The 26,647-nt window shown below is 45.9% G+C and overlaps 1 protein-coding gene across 11 annotated transcripts in view; it reads right to left on the bottom strand.

Annotated features, from left to right (window-relative positions):
- LOC119962769 (protein unc-13 homolog B-like) overlaps positions 1-26,647 on the bottom strand; it is a 746,238-nt gene that overhangs the window by 284,265 nt on the left and 435,326 nt on the right. For all 11 annotated transcript variants that reach the window (XM_038790824.1, XM_038790825.1, XM_038790823.1 and 8 more), the window contains 2 exons: positions 24,650-24,723; positions 11,308-11,365 (listed from right to left, as the gene is read on the bottom strand). In XM_038790824.1, coding sequence (XP_038646752.1) covers positions 11,308-11,365; positions 24,650-24,723 — 132 coding nt within the window. The remainder of the gene's footprint in view (positions 1-11,307; positions 11,366-24,649; positions 24,724-26,647) is intronic.

The following is a 26,647-nucleotide window of genomic DNA, read 5'->3' as shown; positions in this document are numbered from 1 at the left end:
TTATTTATATGGTGATGGATTGTGAAATGTTGACGTACCTGTGTGTCCTAGTAAACTAGTCACTGAAAGCAAGCATGTATGTACAAATGATTTGAATACAGCAGCAAAGGTGTATTACTGCAGCTGTACAGGGCCTTGGTGTAACACCTGGAGTATTATGTGCAGTTTTGGTCTTCTTATCCAAGAAAGGATATACTTGCCATAGAAGGAGTTCAGCGAAGGTCCTGCTGAGAGGGTAGGATTGTCATATGAGAAAAGGTTGGGCCAATTGGGCCTGCATTCGCTGGAATTTAGGAGAATGAGAGGGGATTATATTGAATATTCTGGCAGGGCTGGACAGATTGGATGTAGGGATGTGGTTTCCTCTGGCGTGGGGTTTAGAGTAAACAGCCGCAGTCTCAGGCTGTGGACTGAAATGAGAACTTTCTTCACTCAGAGGGTGGTGAACCTGTGAAATTTTCTACCACAGAAGGATGTGAAAGCCAAGTCACTGAATGTATTTAAAGAAGAAAACAGATGTAGACCTCTCGGCTCTGAAAGTATCAAGGGGTATGAGGGATAGCGCGGGAGTATGGAGTTTCAATAGAGGATCAGCCATGATTATATTGGACTGCGGAGCAGGCACGAAGGGCCAAATGGTCAATTGCTGCTCTTATTTTCTATGTTTCTATGTTCCTCAAGCTTCACTGACAGCAGGTGAAGAACAGACATGTGAGTGTGAGAGCAAGGTGGTGAATTAAAATGACAAGCTCAGGGTCATGCTAGGGAAACGCATGGAGGTGTTCTGCAAAGCAGCCACCCAATCTACGTTTGGTCTTGTCAATTTACACCAGACTGTATTGTGAACAATTATTACCAACACACTAAATTAAAGGAAGTATAATAAAATCACTGTTTCACTTAGGAGGAGTGCTTGAGGCCTTGAACAGTGAGGCGAGAGGAGGTAAAATTGATGAAGTTCCGCTTTATTGGAAAAAATGAATTGGGTACTCTAAATTTATATTAAAAAAACCCAAAAACCTCACTTTTACCCATATTTAATTCATACCCCGTGAACCGGCCAAATTCCCCCAAGATCCGCATAATCTCTCCTATCCCCGCTAACAGGTCAGAAATATACAGGAGTAAGGGCAGCACGGTGGTGCAGTGGGTTAGCACTGCAGCCTCACAACGCTGAGGTCCCATGTTCGATCCTGGCTGTGGGTCACTGTCCGTGTGGAGTTTGCACATTCTCCCCGTGTTTGTGTGTGTTTCGCTACCACAACCCAAATATATATAGGTGGATTGGCCATGCTAAATTGCCCCTTAATTGGAAAAAAATGAATTGGGTACTCTAAACTTAAAAAAAAAGAAATATACAGGAGTGGGTGGTCCGCATACAACGAGACCCTGTTCTCCGCTCCATTTCCCCCCCCCCCCCCCTCCCTCCAGGACTAACCCCTTCCATCCCTTTGATGCTCTCAGTGCCACCGCCAATGGCTCTGTAGGCAAGTCAAATATCAGTGGGGAGAGTGGGCATCCTGTCTCGTCCCCCGGCACAGTCTAAAATAGTCCAAACCCACCAGGTTCGTCCGCACACTCGCCACCTGCGCCTGGTACAACAACCAGATCCAGTCTACAAAGCTTTGCCCAAACCCAAACAGCCCAAGGACTTCCCACAAATACTTCCACTCCACTCATCGAAGGCCTTTTCTGCGTTCATAGCGACCGCAACCTCCCTCCCCTCGGAGGGCATCCTGATGACATTCAAGAGCTTTCTAACGTTGGCCGTTAACTGCCTTCCTTTTACAAATCCCGTCTGGTCCTCCCATCACCCCCGGAACACAATCCTCTATCCTCAAGGCCAAAATCTTGGACAGCAATTTGTCGTCTACATTTAGTCGGGAGATTGGTCTATATGACCTGCATTGTTCTGGGTCCTTCTCCCACTTCAGAATCAATGAGATTGAAGCCTGTGATATTGGTGGTGGAAGAACACCCCACTCCCGAGCCTCATTAAATGCCCTCACCAGTAACGGACCCAGCACCCCAGAAAACTCTTATATAATTACACTGGGTATCCATCTGGCCCCGGGGTATTCTGATCATGGATGATCATCAGTAACCTGTTCCCGCTTTCCCCACACATCCTTTGATTCCAACAGCCTCAATAGCTATATTAAACTCGTTGATAACATACACTGTGTTGGCCTCAACTTCTCTCGGCCTCAACTTCTCTCACCTCAACTTCTCTCTATGGTAGCGAATCCCACAGTCTCACCACTTGCTGGGTGAAGAAATTTCTCCTCATCTCAATCCTAATTTGTTTATCCTGTATCCTTAGACTGTGACCACTAGTTCTGGACTCCCTCGTCATCGGAAACATCATTTCTGCATCTACTGTGTCTAGTCCTGTTAGAATTTTATAGATTTCTATGAGATCCCCCCTCATTCTTCTGAACTCCAGTGAATATAATCCTAAACAACTCAATCTCTCCTCATACTTCAGCCCCGCCATCTGAAGGGGGGTGTCCTGAGACGACACCCCTTGAAACCGGATAGCTAGGATAATATTAGAATAGTTCTACATAAGTTAGTTTATTAAGGATTGAGACCAATCATAGAAAGTATACCCAGCAATCATTATTAACCATTAAATATGTATTTTTAGGACATAGCAGTAATAAGCATTCAAACTCTTGCTACAAGCAATGACCATAATGCATGTTGGGATTTAAGCTAGCTAACATACCCATGTTTTTGAGACAAACAGGATTAGACACAAATAGTGTGGTCAGCAATAACACAGTCAGCTCAGTAAACAATTCTTATCAGTGCCCCCAATATCCTGTCTCAGACAATCCATGGTGTAAAGAGGACCCAACTTTGGCATCCTACCCCTAGATGAACAATGAGGTAGGCTGCGATAAGGAAGATGGGAATGTCAGAAAAACAACTTCATAATGGATACAGTGTCCTAATAAACAACAGGTGGCAGGATGGGGTTAAATTATGCATTGATCACAGTCATTGTAATGAACTCCAATTGGCTTTATTGGTTGGCCAATTGGAGTATGAGCTCCCTCAATGATAGCTCATTGAGGGGGCCCATATAATCACCTGTGTAGGCTTTGTTAGCCAGTCTTTAGTTGACTGGACTGCTAGCAGCACTGTTTGTAGCTGCTCCTGTAATATCGTTATTGTAAATAAATATTGGTGTGGTGACGGAACTCCTGCCTCCCGTGGATTACTACAGTCATCATGTTACTCAAAATAAATTTCACTGGTCAATATAAAATTGACAGCTCCAAGGATTGGACCAAGTCCAAGTGGGGTGGGTTATTAATCTTTGGAAAACTGTATCATTGATCTGTCTGTACAAGTGTCGGGCAGAGTGATTTGGCATTTATCCAGATCACTCTTCTACGTAGGTGAATCAAGCTTGGAAAAATATAAGTAATAATATAGCCGTCTTAATCGGAGTGATGTATCTGCAGGTCGGTGTGTTCAGCTGAGCTGTAATTAAGAGGGAGGAACCTCACGTAAAAGCTAGCTCAATACTTAGTCCTTGGAAACACTTCTACACTATCCCAGGAATCAGTATCATAAATCTTCGCTGCACTCCCCCTCTATAACAATAACATCCTTCCTCTGATAAGGAAACCAAGACTGCACACAATACTCCAGATGTGGCCTCACCAAAGCCCTGCATAATTGCAGCAAGACATACATGCTCCTGTACTTGAATCTTCTCGCTATAAGGCCAACATATCATTTGCCTTCTTTACTACCAGCTGCACCTGCATGCTTACCTTCAGTGACTGGTATACGAGATCTCCCAAGTCTTGTTGCACATTTTCCTCTCTCAATCGATAGCAATTCAGATAATAGTCTGCCTTCCTTTTTTGCTCCCAAAGTGGATAAACTCATATTTAGCAACATTATACTGCATCTGCCAAGTATTTGCCCACTAACTCAACTTGTCCAACTCACACTGAAGTATCCCTGTATTCTCCTCACAGCTCACTCTCCCACCAAGCTTTGTGTCATCTTCAAATTTGGACATATTATATTTAGTTCTATCATCTAAATCATTAATATATAATGTGAATAACTGTGAAGTCCGAGCACTGATCCCTGTGGTACCCCAATAGTCAATGCCTGCCATTTGGAAAATGGACCATTTGTTACTAGTATTTGTTTCTTGTCTGCCAAACAGTTTTCTATCCATCTGAATACACTACCCCTAATCCCATACACTTTAATTTTACACGCTAATCTCTTATGCGGGATTTTTTTTGAAAGCCTTCTGAAAGTCCAAATATACACATCCACTGGCTCCCCCTTGTCAATTCTACTCGTTACATCCTCGAAAACATCCATTAGACTTGTTAAGCATGATTTCTCTTTTCTAGATCCATGCCGACTCTGTCTGATCCTGCCACAGTGTTCCATGCGTCTTATTAAATCTTTTATGATAAAACTGAAGTGTCAGAAAGAAAATAATGCCGATTGTACCCAGCTTTTTAATCACATTGAATGTTAAGTGAAATTGGGGCATTTTTGCCCTTGCCACATTTTTGTTCCACCTGCTCTTTCCATTTTTTTTTTTAGACATTCAAAATTGGATTCCTCAGAGAACCAACCGAGTCTGAGAGCACATCTTTCATTATATCAGTCCTAGAGACAAACCACCTGGGATGTTATGAGTTAGATTTTATATTTGATTAATTGAAACAGTGTGTATTGAAATCTCCAAACTATAGTTTGTGATAGCTACTGCCTGGGTTTTTCCACTCCCAATCAGGACAGGTCTGTTCAGTGGCGTAAATCCAGGATGTGATTGTCCCTTCTCCCCATCAACGGCGAGCTGTGTTTCTCACCGAAAAATATCGGGAATTTAATTTGCACATCATCATTGTGGCAACACATCGGAGTCATCCCTCCACGCTAATTTATATCCCACGCCGATGTGACTTCAGAACGGTACACAAATGACATCAAAAGACATGCACCTGGTGACCTTAACTTTGAGGGGAACTCGAAGGTGAATGCACACAATGTAATGTAGCGTTCTCAAGGATTCCCCTCGGAATTTAAGGAGTGGCGTCCTGGATTCAGATGAAGGGTCACGTGATTCTTCCCTGCTGGTTTTCAGTGCTGTGCTGGGGCAAGGGCTCCAGTGTGGGGAAGAAAGACAGCGCTAAGGGTAGCCTTGGGGTAAAGGTCCTAGTGTGCGGGAACCAAGCAAGGCAGCATTAAGGAGACCGTCAGGGCAAGGGCTGACAGGAGGGGTGATGGTGGAGAAAAACAATCAGCCACACACTTGGAAAAGCACTTAAAGAATGAGCATTCATCTGCAGCTGAGACCATTCAGCATCAGCTCCAACAAAATACTTGGATTCTGGCTTTGAAAGCAGTTATGTCCGCTCAACAACACAAAGCACAGGGATAAATCGCTGGCTTTTAAAGCAGACCAAGGCAGACCAGCAGCACGGTTCAATTCCTCTACCAGCCTCCCCGAACAGGCGCCGGAATGTGGTGACTAGGGGCTTTTCACAGTAACTTCATTTGAAGCCTACTTGTGACTATAAAAGATTTTCATTTCATTTCATTTTCATTTCAAATTCCTGATAGGCTACTGACTGCTCCTGAACTTTTAACCCCTCGGACACTGTCTGCAAAATAATATGAGTCTCATGGGGTTGGATTTAGAGGATCCAACCCCATGAGAGATGGGCATGGAACAGTCACTGAGGGAAGTGCTCAGAACTGTCTGCATTATAGTTCTTCAGGCTATGAGCAGTAACCCTCACAGTCCAAGCTTACTATTCCGCCTTTGAGCACAGGTTAGAATAATAGCTGCCACTGAGCTGAGAGCACAGGATGCAGTCAAGTGGCCAATACTGTCGCCACTCATTCATGGGGTGTGGGACGGAAGTGGGTGGGGTTTTGGTCAGGAGGCAGTGGCACTCTTCTCTCCCTGTGGAGCTGCAGCTGATGGGGTCACAGGAAATGCAAATTGGCAACGGTTGGACACTCCTGGAGTCACTTGGGTGGATTCCCCCGGGGTGACAAGTTGCTTGGCCTCCTCCCTGTGGGTGCTTCAGGGGCTCTGGCTGTCTCTTTTGGAAGAAGAGGCAGCTGGAGTGAGATTAAGATGCTCTGCAATCCTCTCACAGTAACACTGCTGGATGTTAGCTAGCGACTCAGCGATGCAGTGGAGCTCCCGCAGCAGTGCAGGAGTGATGTCCTGGACCACAGTTTCCATGACAGCTGCCAGTCTACCAGTGTTGACCCTGGTGCAGTTTCCATGACAGCTGTCAGTCTACCCGTGTTGACCCTGGTGCACTGGCATTCCTGTGCGATCACCTCAACTGAAGGCGCATGGACTCCTCCATCGTGCCTTGCAATTTGAAGAGTGCAGCAGCCAACCCTTCCTGATGTTCCCAAGCTCGTCTTTGCAGTTCCAGCAACTGAAGTACAGCTGAGTCCATAGATTCGTCATCTGATTCGGGCTCAGCAGATTCCTGCCTTCCAGTTGTTCTTGCTGTGCTAGTACCCTGGGATGTCTCTGCCTCCACCTGCTCTGGATCACAGTGCACTATGCTCACCAGATGGGGACCGCGAGGCTACCACGCGGTGTGTCCCCCTAAGCAGATGGAGGGTGTGGGTGAGTGCTGCGAAGGGTCTTCAATTAGTGTGTCATCGGATTCATCTTCTGAGGTTCCTCCTGGCCTTGAGTCAAGGCTCTGGCTCTTGGATAGCCTCTGGTGCTTCCTAGATGTACCTGTGAAAGAAAGGAGAGATGATGAGTGCATGGCAGGGAACTGCAAAACAGGAGACATCACTAACAATATTGTTGTCTGATAGATGTTGAAATGCAGGATCCCTATTTGGTTGGGCCTCACCGTCAGCAGAGAAAAGGTCCATATCCTCAGTGGCCAGTTGAATGGCTCTATTCTTAAAGTTGGTCAGATCCTTGAATTCAGGCATTCCACCGCCAGAGTGGGTCCTCTCTCTCTTGTAATGAGCCAGCTTGTCCTGCTTGACGACAGCTAGAGAGATTGCAAGCAGGATGCCTGCTATGGCAAATCAGAAGGATGCTTGGCATGTGTAGGTGGTAAGTGGTGCCTTGGACAGGGTGAGGGCACAATCCGCAGAGGAGATGATGGTGTGTGTGAGTAGGTGAGTGATGATGTCCCTTGAGCTGGCAGAGAGAGTGATTCTGGTGGATGTATTTGTCTGTGTATGTTCAGAATTGCTTAAAAGTAGATAATTCATCTTTTTGTTGCATTGGGTGACTGCCCTCTTTTGTAGGGCGTTGACACTGCTGCTGGAAAACCCACTAGAGGGTCGGGCTGGAAAATTCCAGCCATAGACTGGGCTTTTAGAGAATCTTATGGGAGGGGTGAAGAGGTCACACGTTTACTTGCTGAGCCCAGAAAGCAGTCCTGCTGCTCCTGGTTTCAGAAAGACAAGTTTACACTTACATTGAAGATTCTTGACCATTGCAGAATAGCTGCAGTCCTGTTGTTCGTCTGGTGGGAAAATTGCAGAGTTTTCCTGCTAAAGTCCCAATTAAAAAGTCATCAGCATCCATCTGACATAATAGGATCCCAAATTGCATATTCATGAGACCCGTTCCTGCTTAAGGCAAATGTTACTTCTGGCTGCAAAACCTTGATGCTTGTAATGTGAAATGGCGGAAAAAGTTTGTAATCTGCTCGATTTTAACAGCACAACCACTTGGTGTCTGCCATTCTATGTATAATTCAGCAGCCTGATTCTTTGGACAATTTAAGGTCATTGGTAAGACCCCTCCCACCCAGCTTACTCACTCTTCCAACTTCTTCCATCGGCCAGGAGATACAAAAGTCTGAGAACATGCACATACAGATTCAAAAACAGCTTCTTCCCCGCTGTTACCAGACTCCTAAACGACCCTCTTATGGACTGACCTGATTAATATTACACCCCTGTATGCTTTACCCAATGCCAGTGTCTACGTATTTACATTGTGTACCTTGTGTTGCCCTATTATGTTTTTTCTTTTTCTTTTAATTTCTTTTCATGTACTTAATGATCTGTTTGAGCTGCTAGCAGAAAAATACGTTTCACTGTACCTCTGTACACGTGACAATAAACAAATCCAATCCAATAAGAGCCACACCTTTCGCCTCCAGTACAACATATATCCAGCCTAGTGCAAAGCCATATTTTAAAAGTACTCAGTTGATCCATTCATTTTCATGCAGCAAGATTTGTTTAACATCTCATGTTAGAAGTCTGTAGCTCCTATTAGGAAATTACAGGAATAATAGTATCTGATTCATTATGTTCAATACATAACAAAACTGACTTTTATAGCACCTTCAATGCAATATACTTTCCCAAAGTGTTTCATATTTAATATTTAAACCAAGAAAAATCTAAGAAATAGGAACGCGAGTAAGCCATTCAGCCCTTCGAGCTGACGCCTCCATCAAGTACGATTATCGCTGATCAACTATCTCACATCAATGGTTGGGAAACTAATGGAGAAAATTCGTAAGGAGAGAATCTATCTCCACTTGGCGAGGCAAGGTTTGATCAGGAATAGTCAGCATGGTTTTGTCAGAGGGAGGTCATGCCTAACAAATTTGATTTAATTTTTTGAGTGCATGTCTAAGTGTGGAGATGAGGGTAGTACAGTTAAGGGAGTTTATATGGATTTCAGCAAAGTATTTGACAAGGTCCCACATGGGAGACTTAGGAAGAAGGCAAATGCACAAGGGATACAGAGGAACTTGACAAGCTGGATTCAAAGCTGGCTGAGCTGTCGGAAACAGAGGGTGATGACAGAAGGCTGCTCTCGTGACTGGAGGCCAGTGTCCAGTGGCGTACCTCACAGGGATCCCTATTATTTGTCATTTATATCAATAACTTCGATGACTGTGGGGGGGGGGGGGGGGGGGGGGGGGGGGGGGGGGGGGGGAGGGGTAGGATCAGTAAGTTTGCGGATGACACAGAAAACAGCATGGATGGCTAACAGTGAGGCTGAGAGTCTTGGGTTGTGGACGGAATGATCAAATGGGCAGAAAAGTGGCAGATGTAATTTAATCCTGAAAAGTGTAAGGTGTTACACTTTGGAAGGAGCAATTTGACAAGAAAATATTCAATGAATGGCAACACACTGGGAAATCCTGAGGAACAAAGGGACCGTGGCATGTTTGTAAATAGATCGCTGAAGGCAGACGGGCAAGTTAATAGGGTGATGAAAAGGCATATGGTACACTTGCCTTTATCAATCGTGGGAAAGAATACAGAAGCAAGGAAGTCATGTTGGGGTTATATAGAACATTGATGAGACCACAACTGGAGCCCTGTGTGCAGTTCTGGTCGCCACATTATAGGAAGGAAGCGATTGCACTGGAGCGGGTGCAGTGGCGTTTCACCAGGATGTCGCCTGGGATGGAACATCAAGGTTATGAGGAGAGGTTAGGTAGGCTTGGGTTGTTTTCGCTGGAGCAGAGAAGACGGAGGGGTGACCTAATTGAGGTGTACAAGATTATGAGGGAATGGACAGGGTGGATAGAGAACAGCTGTTCCCCTTAGATGAAGGGACGGATAGGAGGGGATACAAGTTCAATTTGAGGGCCGGGAGGTTCAGGGGGGATTTGAGGAAAATCTTTTTACCCAGATGGTGGTGACAGTCTGGAACGCACTGCCTGGGAGGGTGGTAGAGGCGGGTTGCCTCACATCCATTAAAAAGGTACCTGGATGAGCACTTGGCATGTCTTAACAGTCGAGGCTATGGGCCAAGTATTGGCAAATAGGATTAGGATTGGCAGATCAGGGTCTGGATTCTCCGTAGCCTGACGCCAAAATCGCGTTCAGCAACTGGGCGGAGAATGGCTTTCTGACCCCGGAATCGGGGCCGGCACCGGTTTGACGCCAGTCCACCATGGTCCGCCCTCTTCAAACTGACAACATCGTGATGCGTGCCATTTCAATGGCGCTGCCATGTCTTCGACCAGCCCACCCTCAATGCTCCGCCCCTGATGGGCCGAGTTCCCACGTGTGATCCCGGGCGTGCAGGAACCCGGGGTGCCGGCTGCGGACAGTGTCCAGTGCCGCCACACTCGGCCGGGGGGGTGGCTTCTGCTCGAGCTGAGGGGACTGGTGGAGGGTGGCCAGGGGGTTGGCTATGGCGTTGCAGTTGGCGGATTGGGTTTGCGCATGGCTGCCGCCCTGTTGTACGGAAAAACCATTGCAGGCCGTCAGCTGTGTGCATGCACGGCCCAGGACCCGACCATTCTCTGCCCATTTTTGGCACAGTCCGCGGGAGTTTCACTCGCCGCAAGTGCTAGCCCCTCACCAGTACCACAATCGGTGAGGGTATCGCACCAGTTTTTCGGTCGTGAAAGTCCACGCATGCTCCGCTGGTGTCAAGATAGTCTTTCAAATGGAGAATCCAGCCTCAGGTGCCTTTCATGCGACAGTGCACACTCGATGGGCCAAAGGGCCTTTTCTGCACTGTATTTTTCTGCAATTCTGTGAATTAATTTAACTCCACCTTCTTGCACTATTCCATATCCCATAATTTCCTTTGTGCCCAAAACTCTATCGATCTCTGCCTTGAATATACTCAGCAACTGAGCCTCTTTGAAGTCGAGACTGCAACTTCTTGTTCACGATTCGCTAGTGAAGGCAATCATTCACTAGTATCTTCCCTGTCAAGCCCCTTAAAAATTGTAAGTGTCAAGTTAATCACTCCTCCCGATATCTCCTTGATAGTACTACATTAGTAGTAAATTCTACTTATATTCTTTTGAACAAAATGCAATACCCATGTACAGATAAATGCTCCACACAATGCTTTCATTATTTGCCATTTTACTTGTATGGTATTAATTTTCTGTAAAACTGAAGTAAACTGCATTTCTAAAATTGAAATAACAATAAAATACAAGTTTTCTAGCATTGTGCATGCTTAAATGACATATGCAGTACCGTGCATATATCCCCTTCTTCTAACATGCAAAAGAAACATCTTGCTGAAAAACAAAGGAGTGACCTGTCCAGTGGACCATTTGTTTTTTTTAAAGAGTGAATATCTCGAAGGTGCATTTTGTACAAAATATTTAAGTATCTTCTATTGTAGGTGAATTATCCAACCATGATTCTTAAATAAAAGGTTGCAGGGTGAATATTAGAAATAAACAAAAATATGCATTTTAGATATGAGAAAGAAAAATACAACAAACAAATCTTCCTGAGCAAAGCACTGAACAGTGATTAAAGCTGCAGTAAACTTGATGGTAATCACTTAAAAAATAAACTTACAACACTGTGAGGGAGCAATGGGCAGAGGCTTCTTCTGAACTTCTTCACTGATCGAGTACTGGAAAAATAGAGGAAAGTGAAAGCTTAATTGGATACAATCACATATTACATTTAATTATAAAGATCACCGGAAGACCAGTGGCAATATTGGCATTGGTTACACCAGAATTATATTTTAAAGTCTCAATACAGTTACAGCATATGTGATAAAAATGTATTATAGATAAGAATCATAAGATTCATATGGAGCTACTCAACCTAAGGAAAACATGCTTCTGGTAAATCCAGGTCTGAAGTTTAAGGGGTAGATTTTGGCTTTGAGGGGTGTAAACGGCTGATTTTAGAGTTGGAGGTTTTACACCTCTCCTGATTTTAATGTCCACTGATTTCTAAGTTGTTCATTAAAAAAAATAAAGCTGCTCTACTTTACTGGCAGCTTCACCTCACCAAAGTTGTAACTGGAAAAATCTAAAGATACTTGACAAAATGATTGGACTCTTTTAGGGCAGGAAATTAAAAAATTGTATACATTTTTGAAACTTATTTTTAAACAGCAGAGATGTTCAAAACATTTGAGGTGAACTTGATACATTCATTACATGGTATTTCTTTAAAACTATGCCAATCCATCCCTCGACTGCAATCTATCGCATTACATACCCATCCCTTTCATCTTTCCATCATCCTCGATCATAACCCCATCCCACCAATTCTTTCTGTGCCATCCCCATCTCTCATTCTACTCCTCTACACTGTCCACCATGGCATCAAAATCCACGTTGTAGTAATCCACGGGAGGCAGGAGTTCCGTCACCACACCAATATTTATTTACAATAACGATATTACAGGAGCAGCTACAAACAGCGCTGCTAGCAGTCCAGTCAACTTAAGACTGGCTCACAAAGCCTACACAGGTGATTATATGGGCCCCCTCAATGAGCCATCATTGAGGGAGCTCATACTCCAATTGGCCAATCAATAAAGCCAATTGGAGTTCATTACACCCCTCCCCTCTCCCCCAAGGTCCGAGGAATTCCTGCCAGCTGGCATTCCTCTGAGCTTCTTCCTGTTCCTCATGTCTGGGTCTGTCACCTCTGTGTCGTCCGCCGGGTCGTTCTCCGAAGTGGGCGGGGTGTACCTTATAGGTGCCCGTCTTTTCCTTGACCACCTCCTTGGAAGTTGTTCTTCATCCTCCTCGGGGAGAGATGTCGCGGCGGCCTCGTCGAACGTGTCCATCTCCGAGTCTGACAACTGGATGATGGGGTCTGGAGAAATTGCTCGGGGCTGGGGGGTGTGGGTATCCTTTCCGTCTGGGCTATCCCAGCTTGAGGCGGTCCTGCTTCGCCTCCTTCCATGTGTGGTTCCGCTGCCCTTATTTGGTCTAGGCGTTTCTTCAGCACCTTACCTCCTATCGAAACCTCATAGGATATGGGCCCTGTTTGGGACTCTACCGTGCAATGCACCACGTTGGTCCATTCCCATAATTCTTGACCCAAATTGGTGCCCCTACCTGGAAATGTCTCTGCTGCCGACTATTATCATGCCCCCAGGGTTGGGCCTGCTGTTCCTCCACTTTCCCTGTTAACTTTGGGAAAAGGAGACTCAGCCTCGTTCGCAGCCGCCTTCCCATTAAGAGTTCAGCTGGCGGTATGCCCGTTGTGGAATGCGGTGTGGTCCTGTAATCAAACAGCCAGCGGGAGAGCTTTGTGTCCATTGACGCTGCCGGCTGCTTCTTGAGTCCCGCTTTAAGTGTCTGGACCGCTCTCTCTGCCAGGCCGTTGGTCGCTGGATGGTAAGGGGTCGTTTTGATGCGACGGACTCCGTTTTCCTTCAGGAATTTTCCAAATTCCCCACTTGTGAATGCTGTTCCGTTGTCCGACACTAATACCTCCGGAAGTCCATGTGTTGCAAACGAAGCCCTGAGCTTTTCAATTGTCGATGCTGTGCTTGACGCGTTTACCCGGTGGACGTCCAACCATTTTGAGTGGGCGCCACTATCACCAAAAACATTGAGCCCATGAAAGGGCCGGCGTGGTCAATATGCAGGCGGGTCCACGGTCTGCCTGGCCATTCCCATGGGTGCAATGGCCGCTGGTGGCACTCTTTGCCCCGTTGGCACTCCTGGCAGTGACATACCAAGGCTGCTATGTCTGTGTCCAAACCTGGCCACCAAACGTAGCTTCGAGCTAGCATCTTCATTTTAGACACCCCTGGGTGTCCGTGATGTAACTCAGTTAAGATTGCCTGACGGCCCTGAGCTGGGACTATTACCTGGGCTCCCCATAATAGGATACCGTCTTCTACGGTCATTTGGTCCCTTCTGCTCCAGTATGGGTGTATCTGGGGCTCCACTGGTCTTTCCAGTTCCCCTGTTAGCAGTAAATGCTTCATCTTGGCTAAAACTGGGTCTTTTTGCGTCCACAACCGAATATGTTGTGCGTCTACTGGTAAAGTGTCCAAAACATTTAGAGTCATTACTGTCTCCTCTACTTTTGGTATTTGCGGCGGAGTGTCCGGGAGGGGAAGTCTGCTCAAAGCATCTGCATTTGTTACTCGCGTTCCTGGTCTGTGCTCCAGAACGTATCTATACGCCGCCAGTAGCAATGCCCAGCGTTGGATTCTAGCTGATGCAATCGGGGGTATTGACTTATCTTCTTTTAATAACCCTAATAACGGCTTATGGTCCATCACTATGGTGAATGTCCGCCCGTACAGATACTGGTGAAATTTTTTTACTGCGAATATCACCGCCAGTCCTTCCTTCTCGATTTGGGCGTACTTCCTCTCAGCCATCGCCAAGGTCCTCGAAGCATAGGCTATTGGCCATTCTTCCCCATTCCTTCCTCTATGGGCTAAAATGGCTCCTACTCCGTAGGGGGATGCATCACAAGTGACCACCAACTCCTTCCTTGGGTCATAATGCTCTAGGACATTTTCGGATGACAGCTGTTCCTTAATGTCCCTAAATGCTCGGTTTTGGCAGGCAGACCATTTCCATTCTTGCCCCTTTTTTAGTAGCTGGTGGAGGGGTTCTCGGATGGACGCCCTATTTTCAATAAATTTTCCATAATAGGTTACCAACCCTAGAAATGATCGTAACTCCTGGACCGTGGTGGGAGTGGGGGCTTCTTTTATTGCCCTTACTCTGTCTACTAATGGGTGTAAGCCTGACTCGTCTACTTTATATCCCAGGTACGTCACTTGTGGGGCCAGAAAAACACATTTTTCCCTTTTTAGCCGTACACCTGCCTTTGCAAAACGCCTGAGCACTTCCTCCAGGTTCCTTAAATGTTCCCTGTTTGTCCTACCCGTGATTAAGACATCGTCCAAATAAATCGCCACCTGCGGTAGTCCCTGCAGAATATTTTCCATCGTACGCTGGAATATAGCGCAGGCTGATGACACTCCGAAAGGTAGCCTAGTATAATGAAAAAGGCCCTTCAGGGTGTTGATCGTAGCGAACATCTGGGAGTCCTTGTCCAGTTTTAACTGCAGGTAGGCGTGGCTCATGTCCAGTTTCGTGAACAAACGCCCACCTGCCAATTTGGCATATAGGTCATCTATTTTCTGGATTGGGTATTTGTCCAGCAGTGCGTATTTGTTTACCGTCTGTTTGAAATCTCCACAGAGACGTATCGAGCCGTCTGGCTTCAAAATTGGTACCACCGGCGCTGCCCATTCTGAGAACTGTACTGGTCTGATAATGCCGTTGCGCTGTAACCTTTCTATTTCGTCATCTACTTTCTTCCTTAATGCAAAAGGTACTGGTCTGGCCGTACAAAATTTCGGAAGGGCTTCTGGGTCCACATGCAAAGTTGCTTTGGCGCCTATGATTTCCCCCAAATCTTCCTGGAAGACCTCCGGGTATTTTTGGAGTACTCCACTCAACTGCCCGCTTCCACTCTGAAAATTTTCATCCAATCTAATTTTAGGTCTTTCAGCCAGTTTCGTCCAATTAAGCTGGGTCCGGAGCCCACTACTATCGTCAATGGTAATCTGAGCAATTGTTTCTCATATTCAACGGGTACATGAGTCGTGCCTAGAACTTCCAGGGGTTCCCCCGTGTAGGTTTTAAGTTTCGTCGATGTTTTTGTTAGGGTTAGTGGCTGAAGTCCATCTTTGATTTTTCTAAATGCTGCCACTCCCATTACTGATACGGCCGCCCCCGTGTCTATTTCCATTATTGTCGGCCGCCCGTTCACCCGTGGGGTAATCTTAATGGGTTCTGCTTTCTTCGTTGCAATATTATATAATTGTTCCCCTTCGGAGGAGGATGGGGCGTCTAGGTTGTGTACTTCCCTGCATCCCCACCTGCTATTCCTCTTTTGCCACCTCCTTCTAGGGTTTCTGTCGCTGTTACCCCACTCTGTCTGGTGCCAGAAACAGTCCTTCTCTGTTGGGGGAGCCTCAGCCGGTACTTCCTTCTGTCTCCAGTTTGTTCTGGCAGACTTGGGGGCAGTTCTGGGGTTTTCCTTTTTCCCTCTATTCCTCAGGTTTTTCCAGAGAGCAGCTATCTGGTAGCAGGACCCGTTGTGGTAGTCCCTCTCACAGGTATCTACCTCCATTGGCGTGCCCTGTAGTTGCTGCCTTTTCTAGGGACAGTGCGAGCTGTAACGCCTGGCTGCAGTCTAGCTCCGTTTCCACCAACAGGCGTTTCTGTATTGAGAGGTTGTTTATACCACACACTAAACGGTCCCGAAGCATTTCATTTAGTGTCGGGCCGAACTCTCATTTTTCCACCAGCCTTCTCAGGCGGGTCAAGAAATTCGTGACTGACTCCCTGTCTTCCCGCTTCGCTGTGTAGAATCTGTACCTACGCAAAATGAGGGGTGGTTTTGGGTCGTAGTGCTCTTTCACCAATTCCGTTACTTCTTGGAAAGTTTTCGTGTCCGGCGCATCGGGATAAGTCAGACTACGTATAATGGCGAAAGCGGAGGGTCTGCACGCCGACAGCAGGATAAGCCGTCTCCTTTCGTCCGTCAGTATATCATTTGCCCGGAAGAAGTAACGCATTCTCTCCACATCCTGGGGCCAGTCCTCAATAGCCGGGTCGAATGCCTCTAACCTCCCAAAAAACAGCATTTTTAAAATGGCAAGGCTTACCCTCAGAGTGCGGCAGCTGGTCTCCACAAAATTCTTAGTTACCTCGTCGCCACTGTAGTAATCCACGGGAGGCAGGAGTTCCATCACCACACCAATATTTATTTACAATAACGATATTACAGGAGCAGCTACAAACAGTGCTGCTAGCAGTCCAGTCAACTTAAGACTGGCTCACAAAGCCTACACAGGTGCTTACATGGGCCCCTTCAATGAGCTATCATTGAGGGAGCTCATACTCCAATTGGCCAATCAATAAAGCCAATTGGAGTTCATTACACATGTCATTCCCCTTTTAATACTGTTCTCCCACCCCCTCTAATGCCATTTGCTACCCAATCACTCCAGGCAGGGTAACTTTGTCGGTGGGTTCCTTTGACTTTGACCTTTGACTGTTTAGCTTCTCCATCAACACCTCTCTACCTCCACCCCACATCCAAAGCTAAGAAGGGTCAATATCCACATTCTGAGATCATCCAGAAGAGATTTGCTGACTTGAAAGAGTCTTTTCTGAATAAAAGATGGCGATTGTCACTGATGAGAGGGACAACCACAAGAGGATATAGTTTAAAGATAAGGGGGACGGAATTCTCTGATCCTGAAGCTAAGTGTTGACGCCGTCGGAAGTGACGTCCCGTTTCTTGACGGTGTCAACACAGCCCCAGGATCAGCAATTACGGCGCTGGTGCAGTTTACGCCGCTCCAGCTGCTGATCCGGCCGTGGAATGGGCACCGAGGGATGCACGCATATGCAATCCCACCATCGCGATTTCCGCACATGTCTCCCTTGTCCACGTCTGCCTCAACGCAACATGGCGCAGGAGTACAGGGGCCAGCGCGGATGAAAGAAGGCTAGGAGACAGAGAGGCCGGCCCGCTGATCGGTGGGCCCCGATCGCGGGCCAGGCCACATCAAAGGACTCCCCTGCCCCCCCAGGGGTCAGACCCACCCTCCCCCCCCCCTCCCAGGCCGCCACCCTTCAACGCTGAGTTCCCGCCGGCTGAGAGCAGGTGTGGACGTTTCCACGACGGCCGCTTGTCCCATCCCGGCCCGAGAATCAGCGGGCCAGCCGCGTAGAGCGGCCGGCTGTGTAGAGCGGCGCGCAACCGCCGCCGCACCAACCACGCCGATTCTCCACTCTGCAGAGAATCGTGTGCCGGCTTCGGGGTGGCGTGGGACGATTCGCGCCTGTCGGGGGGATTATCCAGCCTGGCCCCGGGCTGAGAGAATCCCGCCCGTGGTTTCACATTTAAGACAGAGATGAGAGAGTTGTTAGTCGGTGAAATTCTCATTCCCAGGGGTAGTAGGGGTAGGTTCATCGAATATAATTCAGGCTGAGTTAGATGGATTATTGGCTGAAAAGGGAGCCAAAGGTTAGAGGGGTAAATGGGAAAGGATAAATGAGGCCACAATCGGATCCACCATGAGAGGCTGAATGGATATTCCTGCACCTAATCTGTATGTTTGTACAATTGTTCAGCCCCCTGAAAATTTTGAACACCTCTATCAAATCTCCTCTTAGACTTTGCCTCTCCAAGGAGAACAGTTCCAACTTCTCCAATCTACCTTCATAACTGAAGTTTGACATCCCTGGAACCATTCTTGTAAACCTCTTCTGCACTCTCTCCATTGTGGCGCCCAGAATAGTACATAATATCCCAGCTGAGCACTAACAAGTGTCCTGTATAAGTTCAGCATAACCTCCTTGCTCTTGTACTCTATGCTCCTTTTAATAAAGTCTAATGCACTATATGCTTTATTAACTGCTCTCTCCATCTGTCCTGCCATCTGCAAATATCCATGCACCTATATACCCAGGTCCCTCTGCTCCTGCATCCTCTTCAGAATTGTATCCTGTATGTTGTATTCTCTCTTCACGTTCTTGATACCAAAATGCATCCCCTCACACTTCTCCTCATTAAATTTCATCTGACACCTGTCATGCCTACTCCACCAATTTGTCTGTATCATTTTGAAGTTTGAATTTGAGATATAAAGATTGGGAAAGAAACAGAACAACAAAGGAGGAATCAATACTGATACAAAAAGAGGAATAGAAGGAAAGAAAAATTGGATTTAAGAGAGAGCAAAAAAAAGAAAAAGGAAAAAGGAACGTGAAATTTAAATTTTGTATATTTTGAACAATTTGCTACCTGTAATAATGAAACTCGACAGGTTTAACAGAATGCTTTAAAGGACAGAAATGCTGGAAACCAGGGCCGGGATTCTCCTTCCCGCCAGCCTCGTTTTCCGCACGGCTTACCCCCGCCGACAGCGGGATCCTCCAATCCCGCAGCCGGCCAATAGTGTTTCCCATTGTAGGCTATCCCACGCCATCGGGAAATGAGCAGGTGTGGGTGCCCTGCCAGCAGGACGAAGGATCCCGTCGATGGAGAACCCCGCAGCAGATCTCTACAGTAAAATACCAGTCCAAACTTTCTGTCACAAGTTTAATCGGTTATGTGCAAATGCAGTAATTTCTTGAAACTTACTGGGAGGTTGCCAGAGTAATGAGGTCAACATTGCAGGCACAGAAATAGTCAAGCAACTTGCAGCAATTCACAATTCAGGGGACATATTTTTCTCATCATAACATGTTGGACAATTTGCACATTAGGAACAGCATGTATGTTAAAACTACTGTCAATTTGGCAGCAAATTCTACAGCCAAATTTAAATATTCAAATGGCTGTCTGGCGCAGTTTGAACCAACTAAGTTTGCTGCCAATGCCAGGCATGCGCAGTCGATTTTGTTGCTTTATTAAGTCACAGCGGGCAAAAGTCGGCAACGGCCAGGACCAAATACAGCACCGTTCAAATAATTACAGCTGCATTTTCTCCCCTTGAGCCCCTTATGATGATAAAAAAAATTGTTTTCATCTGACACTATGTGAATTAATTGGAGTTTACTTAAATTTGTCAATGTTAAATTTAATAATGTTAAACAATAAAAGTCAAATTAATTGAGGGGAACATTTAGACGTATACTACTTTTTCTTTAAATCTAAGCACATACTTGTTACTGTCACCTTTTTTTGTTTGCAAACTTGTAAATATTGCATGTTCCTAAAAGCAATGATCATTCATAAATTTTGTCTATTGTCAGTAGGCATTTGACATAATTATGAATTTTTGAGTGAAATATTTTAAGCAGTTCCAAATTTGACAGGGGTCATAACGGCACAGTGGCACTGCTGCCTCACAGCGCCAGGGACCCAGGTTCAATTCCGGCCTCGGGTGACTGTGTGGAGTTTGCTCATTCTCCCCCTGTCTGTATGGGTTTCTTCTGGGTGCTGGATCCGGTTTCCTCCCACTGTCCAAAGATGTGCAAGTTAGATGGATTGGCCTAGGTGGGGCATTCTTTCAGAGGGTCAGTGCAGACTTGATGGGCGAATGGCCCCCTTCTGCACTTTAGGGATTCGATGATATTGCATGAACTTTCAAAGTGTATAACAGCGGCTTGCCAAAACAGGACTGTCAAATGATACACTGTTGTAAATTGTAACCGTGTATATAGTTATAAAAAGATTGTTTGAGTATTTCAATAGAAGCAGCTCTTTTACTAATCACAACCTCCGTTTAATAACTCAGAAAATATTTCATAATTACTCCTGCAATGCACACAACAGCCGCAATGTAACTGGTGTAAAACGTGAGAACAATTCGTTCAGATAATTTGCGACACTGGCCCGTAACCTCCTGGCTCCCCAGTGTTGAGTAGTTTCCAGGGGCGGGATTCTGCGACCCCTCCCACCGGGTGGGAGAATCTCCGGGGGTTGGTGTGAATCCCGCCACCGCCATCCTCCCAATTCTCCCGCCCCCCCCCCAAGAAACAGCCCAGTATGAGTTGCGCCGCCCACCTCGGAGAATGGTGGTGTCTGGCGCAACTCAATGGGCGCCAGGGCCACCTGAATTCCGGCCCACGATGGAGCAAAGTCCCGCCCGCCTGTAGCCGGTCCCGCCGGCATAAATCAGAGTAGGTCCCTTACCGGCGGGACCTAGCAGCGCAGACTGGCTCCAGGGTTCCTGGGGGGGGCGCGAGGGGAGCTGGCCCCGGGACGTGCCCCCACGGTGGCCTGGCCTGCGGTCGGGGCCCACAGATCCACGGGCAGGCCTGTGCCGTGGGGACACTTTATTCCTCCGCATCGGCCACTGTGGTCCTCCGCGATGGTCGATGCGGAGACGAATCCTCCCACGCATGCGCAGGCATGACACAGCACGCGCTCCCGCGCATGCGCCGACTCGCGCAGGCCGGTGAAGGCTCTTCGGTGCCGGTTGGTGTGGCACCAAGCCCCTATCCTGCCGGCTGGCGGGGCGCCAACCACTCCTGGGCAGGCCTAGCCCCTGAAGATGCGGAGGATTCCGCACCTTTGCGACGGCCCGACGCCGGAGTGGTCCACGCCACTCAGTCCCACCGGGACCCCCCGCCCTGCCGGGTACAGGTGAATCCCGCCCTAGGTAAGGGTTTAGCGGAAATTGTTCAGAAGAGCTAACTTCCCCTGGAAAATTGCACTGAGCTGGGAGCCGCCCAACAAAGCAAATAAATCTGTAACATCAGATAGTTCTGCCACTGTTACTCTGAAATAATTACTCTGAAAGAATTAGAAGGAATAAAAGCATTTCCAACTTTAGTGTATTTTAAAGGCCCAGACTGAACCCCGCATGGGACACTCCCCCCACAACCCAGAAACCCCAAGGACTCCACCATACCCCACCGAATAAACACCCCCCCCGACCCAAACCCCAGCCCCAACCCGACACAATCCATATGCCAGCACCCAGATCCGACTCCACATCCCCTCTCCTGACTCGAACTGACCCCCACACCAACCCGAGCCCCCGATCCCCATGTCCAGATCCGACCCCCATCCCACTGGCACAACCACTCACCCCTTGATGTGCACCCACCGTCTTGCATGTTTGATCTCCCACACGCTCCTGGTGTTCAATCTCCACCTTTCCAAATATTACACTCAGAAATCGAACCCCTCCTGAAGTCTAACACCCTCAATGATGTCTGACACCACCACCGATGTCCAAACCTCAACCCTGATGTCCAATAATCTCCCCAATGCATGTCTGAATCCCTGCCCATGTCCGAACCCTCACCGTCTAAATCCCATCCACTTGCCTCAGATACGTGCTTTCTTCCTGGCCTGTTATTTTTATTGGGACCTTTAAACTCACCTACTTTATGGCTTCTTTTCTTGCACTGTAAAAAAGGGGGCTGGGTCAGGAAGATCGAGCGATACAGCGCTTAAGAATTTTAACGCAGGTAAGTCGGTACTATTGCCACTCCGAGGAAGTTATGGCCCAATCAGCGAATACAGTTTGAGATTTTGTTGTTCAATTTAGTACTTCACAACAATTAGGCATCAAGTTCAGATATAATTTGTCCCTCACTGATAATTATATTGTGCGTACAGCACAGTGATGGGAGACAGGATATTGATATAAATTCAGTCAGTATCAATCTTTTGTAACTAAATTAATCGGTTTGAATTTAAGCTTTTACTCATCAATCTCTAGCCATATGCAGTCTGCACCATCCTACAATTTGAACAAAATCAGATGAACAATTTCTCAACTGCCAGCAACATCAACCTCTGAGAAAACTGTTTAAGATTAGATTAGTGACAATTATCCTGCCATCCAATTGTAAATGACATTAAAGCAATAATATGATTATAGCTGCACACAAACAATATAATAACCGGATGCATATGTTGCCAAAGTGCAACGTAAAATTACTTCGTTTTCCATGCTGATGTCATTCACGCATACGCAGAGGTGTCCTGGCAGCTGAGTGCAGCGGAATGACGTCATTCACTTTCTGTGGGTACATGGGACAGTGCACATGTACAGGCCAGATTCGATGATTTTTAAAAAAATGTATTTTATTACAAACATGTATCAAAACAGGTTACAGCGAATAAATGCTCCGGGAAACATACTTCCCAGCAATCAACTGTGCAGTCTGTACAGATTTTTCCCCTTTCTCACCCTACCCCCCCCGCGACGAACAGCCCCTCAAACACGGTCATGAACATTCCCCACATTTCCTCAAACCCCCCCCCCCCGAAGAGCCCCTTTACTTATACTTTATCTTCTAAAATGAGTCACAGGTTTTGGTCATGAAGGTTGAAAAGTCCAAATCATTTGTGAATGAGGAGTTTTTTATTTCTCCATTCTCTTCCTATCCCTCTATGCTGCTTGAAAACACACTTGCCTTTTTAAAAGATAGAGAGTCAGAATAGTGGTTGAAAATCAATCAATCATTCTCCACACCAGTTGCCCTATTCCACACTTTTGAAGGTGATTTTTGGTTTTCACCTGCATGTATTGTCCATCCTTTATTGCCCTTGAGAAGGTGGGGTGAACTGCCTTCTTGAACTGCTGCAAGTCCTTGAGGTATCAGTACACCCACAGTGTTATTAGGAAGGGAGTTCCAGGACTTTGCACCAGCGACAGTGAAGGAACGGTGATAGAGTTCCAAGTCAGGATGGTGTGTGACTTGGAGGGGAACTTGCAGGTGGTGGTGTTCGCATGCAACAGCTGCATTTGTCCTTCTGGGTGGTACAAGTTGAAGGTTTGGAAGGTGTTGTTAAAGGAGCCTTGCTGAGATGCTGCACTGAATCTTGTGGATAATACACGCTACTACCATTGTGCTTGATAGTGGAGGGAGAGAATGTTGATGGTGGTGCGTGGGGTGTCAATCAAACAGGTTGCTTTGTCCTCTGTGATGTCAAGATTCTTGAGTGTTGGAATCTGCACTCGTCCAGGCAAATAGAAAGTATTCCATCACATTCCTGGTTTGTGCCTTGTTCAACAAGCTTTGGGGAGCCAGTGGGTGAGTTACTCATCTCTGAACTCATAATCTCTGACCTCCTCTTGTAATCAACAGTATTGATATGGCTGATCCAGTTCAGTTTCTGATCATTGTTAACCCCCACAATTTGATGGTGGGGTATTCAGCAATGGTAATGCCAGTGAATGTCAAGGGGTGATGATTTGATACTCTCTTGTTGGAGATGATCATTGCCTGGCACTTATGTGGCATGAATGTTAATTGTCACTAATAGCCCAAGCCTGAATGTTGTTTGAAGTCTTTCTGCATATGGACATGGACTGCTTCAGTTTATGATCACCATAAATGGTGCTGATCATTGTGCAATCGTCAGAAAAAATCCATATTTCTGACCTTCTAATGGAAGAAAGGCTATTGCTAAAGCAGATGAAGATGGTTAAGTCTAGGACACTGCAGCAATGTCATTGGACTGAGATGATTGACCTCCAACAACCACAACCTTTGTGTTGGGTTTGATTCCAACCAGTAGAGTTTTCACCCTGATTCCCATTGACTCCAGTATGGCTAAGACTTCTTTCTGCTACTTTTGGTCAAATGCTGTCTCAATGTCACGTTCAGTCCCTCTCAGCTCAACTTTTGGAGCTCAGTTCTTTTGTCCAAGTAATGAGATCAGATGATCAGTGGCCCTGGCAGAACCCAAATTTAGCATTGTTGAGCAGGTTATTGCTCAATAAGTGCCATTTGATAGCCCTTCCCATCACTTTGTTGATTATTGATAATATATTGAATTGTCTAGGTCGTATTTGACTTACTTTTTGTGACAGAACATACCTGGGCAATTTTCCAAAGGGGAGACTGGAACGGGAATTGAACCCGCGCTGCTGGCCTTGTTCTGCATTACAAGCCAGCTGTTTAGCCCACTAAGCTAAACCAGCCCCTAGTTGTATTTTGCACAACTTTGCTGGGCTTTCCAATCACTGAGGATGGCAATATTTGTGGAATCTCCTCCTTCCATCAGTTGTTTAATTGTCAAACACCATTCCCAACTGGATGCGACATGAATGCAAAATGAAACATCATTCCTAACTTTCATGGTAATTGAAAAAATGTAGCCATAAATAAAATAAAATTGCTTGGCATAATAAGGCTATGTTATTTGTACTTGGACAAGATTAATATTACTGAAATACAGGTGCATTTCAGTTTTCATTTTTGAAAAGAGGAATCATATCTACAGTTTTGGAGTATCCTTTCTCTTGGGTTCTTCAAAAATTCACTCTAAATAAATGGCTATTTATTCCCAATATAACCCAATTTATTCATATTGCAGTGATTCATTTTACAAGTGTACACATGTTGAACTTCAGTTCAGTGACACTTTATCTATTGGAACATCATAGTATAGCTGATTGCTCGATTTCCTTTACACCCACCTCGTCATGGTCCCTCAGTGCATTCAACTGCTCTAGTTTCTGAGTCCAATATTTTGCCTCTTCTTCTGGGATATCTGTAAATGAGACATTAGTGCAGATATTAAGTTTTCTGAAAAAGAACCAAGCTCTTAAATTATCAATCTAATGTTCATGATCAAGACAAAACACAGCAAACAATAAACAAATACATAATGTAATGCACATAAAGTGGTAGCGCTAAATATTTCTATCTAACTTATTTTACAGTCTCCACCTCCCCCTCAAAGAATCAACTTCCCTTTAACAAATAATGTGCGCCCTGTCGCTGGTCTTGTTGAGGAGAAAATCAAGGTGACTAGTTTTCTGATCCACCTAAATATCAGTTTCGTTGTTGTTCCTTGGCACACAAACTCAAGGATAGAAAATTATGGGCATGATCTTGCACCCCAATTCTTTTAAATAAATACACTAGCCTTTTTGTATTCAGCCAAACAGTCTGTTTGCCTGCCTCTCCTAATATCATGCCTGATTGGTGCACAGCTAAAATTCCTTTTTGTCTTGGCCAATCTGCTGGCCAGCACTCCATGGAGCAGGCTGCACCATGTTAGGTGAAAGAGGGACTGTGAGTCCTACAAAGACTGACTTCTGCCCAAGCAAGGCACCTTCCCGGAATCTTACACCAAAGTGACACCTACAGCCAAGGTGGAGAAATTAATCACAAAGATTATCATGTCCAATCATCTCAAAGGAATAGTGTCAATAAAAGGAAGAGAAGTTCCAATGTAAATGCAGAGTTTAAAAAGAGAGGGGAGGAAGATGTGTCTCTAAATTAGCATGCTCAAATTACAAAAACAGTCCAAAGTACTCCTTGGGAATGTCTTCACACAAATCAGTCTCAGAGTTAAGTTACAGTTTTTCTTTGGGGGGCGATGGAATATATCAAAGGACAAAAAGAACAAAGAACAATACAGCACAGGAACAGGCCCTTCGGCCTCCAAGCCTGTACAGGTCATGATACCGTGGGGAAATGCAGCACAAGTATCAAAGAAAATGTTAAATCCCACAATGGCTTCAGGTAAGCCAGTACTTGCTGTATTAAACTCCAAAGGATGGTGTGAATCTGCAGCCAAATCAATTAATTTAGTCATTAAAGTTGTAGTAAATTGCATTACCCAAGACTTTTACTTCAAGCTGTGTTTGAAGAATGGTAAGATCAGAGTTTCACACAAGTATGATCATACTGAAGAACCAATTGAAATTCTGTAAACACCGCACAAATCATGTTTATACTGAAATATTGTTTTCTACAAAATTATTTTATTTTAATTTATCATCTTCAAATTCACTCTGCAAGAACATATTCTGTCCAAGAAGACACACCACAAAAAGAAAATCACACCACTTAAAATCACACAACGTAGGGCTTTATCTCACAGTGCACGTCCAACATCTTCGTTGCTCTTTTCTGTAGCTGAAGAGGGTTTCTGAATAAATCGCTTTACAAAGTAGAAGGCAAGGCAATTTTTAAAAATGGTTTCCATCGCATGGAACAGGAATAAACAACCATTGTAGTAACAGCAAATAGAAAAAGTTACAGCCCAGGAGATGGTATTGAAGAAAGCTTGAATAAACAAATATTTGCAGATTTGCAGTATTTGGCTTCTTCTTACAGAGATGTGTGCTATCAGTCAAGGTACAAACATAGTTACAACAGTACAAACGATCAATAAAAGGCAATGGGCTGAATTTTATACTCCCCCACTGGTGGGATTGAAGTTGGGGTACCATAATATCCAGAGGGTGAACTCCCGCCATTTACCTGTTTAAGGGCCACATCGGACCCCTGCTGATATTTTACCTGTGGTAGGGGAAGGCCCTTGTCATGTCGGAAGTCCAGCAACTTTAGCTGCACAGGTCCGGTTTTGGGCAACGTGGGATGGGGGTAGAAAATCTCCCTTGTGGGTCTCCTGTGCCTATCTAATGCTACCCTCACCATCACACACAAACACACACACACGT

This window comes from Scyliorhinus canicula, chromosome 3 (assembly GCF_902713615.1).
Source record: "Scyliorhinus canicula chromosome 3, sScyCan1.1, whole genome shotgun sequence".
NCBI classification, from domain to species: Eukaryota; Metazoa; Chordata; class Chondrichthyes; order Carcharhiniformes; family Scyliorhinidae; genus Scyliorhinus; species Scyliorhinus canicula.
This window is presented reverse-complemented; position numbering and strand designations above follow the sequence as displayed.